The sequence below is a fragment of the Coenobita brevimanus genome, chromosome 9 (assembly GCF_032717465.1).
Source record: "Coenobita brevimanus isolate Jiangsu-jjx chromosome 9, ASM3271746v2, whole genome shotgun sequence".
Classification (NCBI taxonomy): Eukaryota; Metazoa; Arthropoda; class Malacostraca; order Decapoda; family Coenobitidae; genus Coenobita; species Coenobita brevimanus.
The window spans coordinates 2,220,943-2,225,942 of record NC_136962.1 but is presented as its reverse complement, the minus strand read 5'-3'; the positions used below and the strand labels follow the sequence as shown (position 1 = coordinate 2,225,942).

General features: G+C 41.8%; 1 protein-coding gene across 1 annotated transcript in view; it reads right to left on the bottom strand.

The window, feature by feature from the left end:
- Positions 1-5,000, bottom strand: part of LOC145409815 (sodium- and chloride-dependent GABA transporter ine-like) — a 30,302-nt gene that overhangs the window by 9,836 nt on the left and 15,466 nt on the right. The window contains exons 5-7 of the mRNA XM_080280126.1: positions 3,858-4,071; positions 1,332-1,464; positions 697-831 (exon numbers count right to left, since the gene is read on the bottom strand). Coding sequence (XP_080136252.1) covers positions 697-831; positions 1,332-1,464; positions 3,858-4,071 — 482 coding nt within the window. The remainder of the gene's footprint in view (positions 1-696; positions 832-1,331; positions 1,465-3,857; positions 4,072-5,000) is intronic.

Sequence of the window (5,000 nt, the reverse complement as noted above, 5' to 3'; positions counted from 1 at the left end):
GAGGCTGTGTTGATCCTGACCGTAGAGAGAGTGAGAGAGTGAGAGAATTGCGTGCGTGTGTGTGTGTGTGTGTATAGACCTGTGAGAGAGAGAGAGAGAATATGTTGTGGTCATATTGTATTGTTTATAAAATGAACTGCTTAGGGAAAGGTGTTAGGGAGCTTCCTTTACTACCCAGGTCTCACTACCATACAGCATTACACTCCTAACCTATGCCACATAAAATAAATTGCTTAGCGAAAGGTGTTAGGGAGTCACAAACAGCCACAAACTCTCTCTCTCTCTCTCTCACACACGTACACACACACACAGATTCTTCCTAGTCATCTCTCCCTCTCTCTCTCTCTCTCTCACTCTCATACACACACACACACATTCTTCCCAGTCATCTCTCTCTCTTTTTCTCACACACACACACACACACACACACACACACATTCCTCCCAATCATCTCTCCCTCTCTCTCACACACACTCCCTCCCTCTCTCTCACACACACACACACACACACACACACACACACACACACACACACACACACACACATCCTTCCCAATCATCTCTCTCTCACACACTCTCCCTCCCTCTCACACACACACACTCCCTCTCACACACACACACACACACACACACACACACACACACACACGCACACACACACACACACACACACGCACACACACACACACACACGTACCTCCGCCTTCCCCAGTAACTCCCATCGAGGATCAAAGAAATACTGGAGGCCGAGGGAGGCTCCCGGCAGAGTCAGTGCCCGCCACAGGAAGGCCCCGATGAGTAGGTAGGGCACGGTGGCGGTGAAATAGACGACCTGGTGATAGATAGATAGAGTGAGTGAGAGCTGCGTACGTCTATCTATCTGTCTGTCTATCTATTGCCACACGCCTTCATCCTGTAAGGGGTGGCCGTTTGTCTTTGAGTTAGTTGTGTTATGTCCATCTATCTATTGCCAGACGCCATAATTCGGAAATAATAACAGCAATAATATTAATAATAATGATAATAATGATGATGATAACAACAATAATAATAATAATAATAATAATAATCGTAGTAGTAGCTGTATAGTAGCAATAACAATAGCTTGTAATAATAATAATAATAATAATAATAATAATATCTATAATAATAACAATAATAACAATACCAATAATAATAATAAAAATAATAAAAATAATAATAATAATAATAATAAAAATAATAATAATAATAATAATAATAATAATAATAATAAAAATAATAATAATAAAAATAATAATAATAATAATAATAATAAAAATAATAATAATAATAATAATAATAATAACCTACCTTGCCAGAGGACTTGATAGACTTCCAGAGTGCGAAATACACCAGCGTCCAGGCGGCCAGCAGTGCAAGTAGTAATTCCACTCGTATTCCTCCCATCTCCTCAATTCCTTCTGTTTTCTCTAAGACTATCTCACTGAAAGATAGAGAAAATAGTGAGGAAAATACGTACACACAGATACGCACATGGGTAAAGACGTACATACAGATATACACATAAAAACGTACATATAAACATACATACATACATACAATTCCTTCCTTCCTCACTGAAAGATAGAGAAAATGGTGAGAAAAATACGTACACACAGATACGTACATGGATAAATACGTACACACAGATACGCACATGGGTAAATACGTACACACAGATACGCACATGGATAAAGACGTACACACATTTATACGTACATACACACTCATCCTTCCATCTCTCCGTTTTCAATAAGACAAAATAGTAAGAAAAATACGTACACACAGATACGTACACAAAAAACGTACATACATAAATACATACACTGATAGAATACGTACATACAGGGATACGTACATAAATACGTACAGACAGATATGCGTACACATGTATACTACACAAAAAATCACACAACTTTACTATTGAAAAATCTATCTCATCCTCTATCTATTTATCTATCTATCTGTCTGTCTATGTATCTATCTACCTGTCTATCTATTACCTTCCCTGTCTCACCTATATACAACTTCACTACAATTACTAACGAATATTATATCTATCTCATCCTGTCACTCCATCTATCCACGTACTTGAAGAACACCTCTCCATCTCTCTATCTATCTATCTATCTATTACCTTCCTTGTCTCATCTCTTACCTACCTGTCTATCTATTACCTTCCTTGTCTCATCTCTTAATTACCTGTCTATCTATTACCTTTCTTGTCTCATCTCTTAATTACCTGTCTATCTATTACCTTTCTTGTCTCATCTCTTAATTACCTGTCTATCTATTACCTTTCTTGTCTCATCCCTTTATCTATCTGTCTATCTATCACCTTCCTTCTCTCACTACAATCTGCTTTCAATCTTTCTTCCAGGCATCTATGTATCTCATCTGGAGGGATGTGGTGGATGAGTGTGTGAGGAAGAGAGGTTTGGAAGTCAGTAAGGCTAGGGAACTGACAAGAGATCGAGCTGGCTGGATGAATTTGAAGGAGGGAGGAGGCGAGGTAGGCCAAGGAGAAGGTGGAGGGGGAGGAGGCGAGGTAGGCCAAGGAGAAGGTGGAGGGGGAGGAGGCGAGGTAGGCCAAGGAGAAGGTGGAGGGGGAGGAGGCGAGGTAGGCCAAGGAGAAGGTGGAGGGATGTGGTGGATGAGTGTGTGAGGAAGAGAGGTATGGAAGTTGGTGAGGCTAGGGGACTGACAAGAGATCGAGCTGGCTGGATGAACGTTGTGAGGAGTGCATGATCAGGGATTGGGCACCCCTTTTTAACGTGACAGCGTCCGGATTGACTCTATCGGATACGTTTATGTGAAGCTACAGAACGTGGTGTATCAGATAGAGCCAGGATTCCAGGGGCCTGAATGGTGAGTGAATGGAAGTGTGGCCCATTGACTCTATCGGATACGTTTATGTGAAGCTACAGAACGTGGTGTATCAGATAGAGCCAGGATTCCAGGGGCTTGAATGGTGAGTGAATGGAAGTGTGGCCCATTGACTCTATCGGATACGTTTATGTGAAGCTACAGAACGTGGTGTATCAGATAGAGCCAGGATTCCAGGGGCTTGAATGGTGAGTGAATGGAAGTGTGGCCCATTGACTCTATCGGATACGTTTATGTGAAGCTACAGAACGTGGTGTATCAGATAGAGCCAGGATTCCAGTGGCTTGAATGGTGAGTGAATGGAAGTGTGGCCCATTGACTCTATCGGATACGTTTATGTGAAGCTACAGAACGTGGTGTATCAGATAGAGCCAGGATTCCAGGGGCTTGAATGGTGAGTGAATGGAAGTGTGGCCCATTGACTCTATCGGATACGTTTATGTGAAGCTACAGAACGTGGTGTATCAGATAGAGCCAGGATTCCAGGGGCTTGAATGGTGAGTGAATGGAAGTGTGGCCCATTGACTCTATCGGATACGTTTATGTGAAGCTACAGAACGTGGTGTATCAGATAGAGCCAGGATTCCAGGGGCTTGAATGGTGAGTGAATGGAAGTGTGGCCCATTGACTCTATCGGATACGTTTATGTGAAGCTACAGAACGTGGTGTATCAGATAGAGCCAGGATTCCAGGGGCTTGAATGGTGAGTGAATGGAAGTGTGGCCCATTGACTCTATCGGATACGTTTATGTGAAGCTACAGAACGTGGTGTATCAGATAGAGCCAGGATTCCAGGGGCTTGAATGGTGAGTGAATGGAAGTGTGGCCCATTGGATTGAGTAAATTTGGGCTGTCTGGACATTGCTACTCCTCACCCTGCCCTAGGGTGGGAAAGGAGGTCCCGATGATGATGATAGATAGATAGATAGACAGATAGATAGAAGGACATACTTGAAGAAGACCTCAGTAGGTGACATGGCACCAGCAGGGTAGGTCACGTTGCCCCCATATCCATCAAAGCAATCCGTAACCCATGTCGCATTGCAATTGTTCCACGGTAAATTCTTGGCGAAGGATTTGACCAAGAAAAAGAGTGCCCAGGCAATGATGACGTTGTAGTAGGTGCATAGCAGGAAGGATATGACCACTGTACCTACGCCGGCACCTGTGAGGGGTACAGTAGTAGTAGTAGTAGTAGTAGTAACTAGTAGTAGTAGTAGTAGTAGTAACAGTAGTAATAGTAATAATAGTAATAATAGTAGTAGTAGTAGTAGTAATAGTAGTAACAGTAGTAGTAGTAGTAGTAGTAGTAACAGTAGTAGTAGTAGTAGTAATAGTATAGTAGTAGTAGTAGTAGTAGTAGTAACAGTAGTAGTAGTAGTAATAACAATAACAATAATCACAATATTATTTCTCATCTATCTATCTAACTATCATCATCATCAGCCGTTTGAGTATCCACTGCAGGACCGGCCTATCCCTACCGAAGTGGGGACGACACAGCCAATGTATCACTACCAAGTGGCTTAGGCTGTGTGGTAGAGATTGTATGTAGGGTGAAAAGTGCTTGTAAGTGTATGTAGGGTGAGAAGTGCTTGTAAGTGTAATTGTATGTAGGGTGAGAAGTGCTTGTAAGTGTAATTGTATGTAGGGTGAGAAGTGCTTGTAAGTGTAATTGTATGTAGGGTGAGAAGTGCTTGTAAGTGTAATTGTATGTAGGGTGAGAAGTGCTTGTAAGTGTATTGTATGTAGGGTGAGAAGTGCTTTTAAGTGTATGTAGGGTGAGAAGTGCTTGTAAGTGTAATTGTATGTAGGGTGAGAAGTGCTTGTAAGTGTAATTGTATGTAGGGTGAGAAGTGCTTGTAATTGTATGTAGGGTGAGAAGTGCTCGTAAGTGTAATTGTATGTAGGGTGAGAAGTGCTTGTAAGTGTATGTAGGGTAATTGTAAGTGTATGTAGGGTGAGAAGTGCTTGTAAGTGTGATTGTATGTAGGGTGAGAAGTGCTTGTAAGTGTAATTGTATGTAGGGTGAGAAGTGCTTGTAAGTGTGATTGTATGTAGGGTGAGAAGTGCTTGTAAGTGTGATTGTATGTA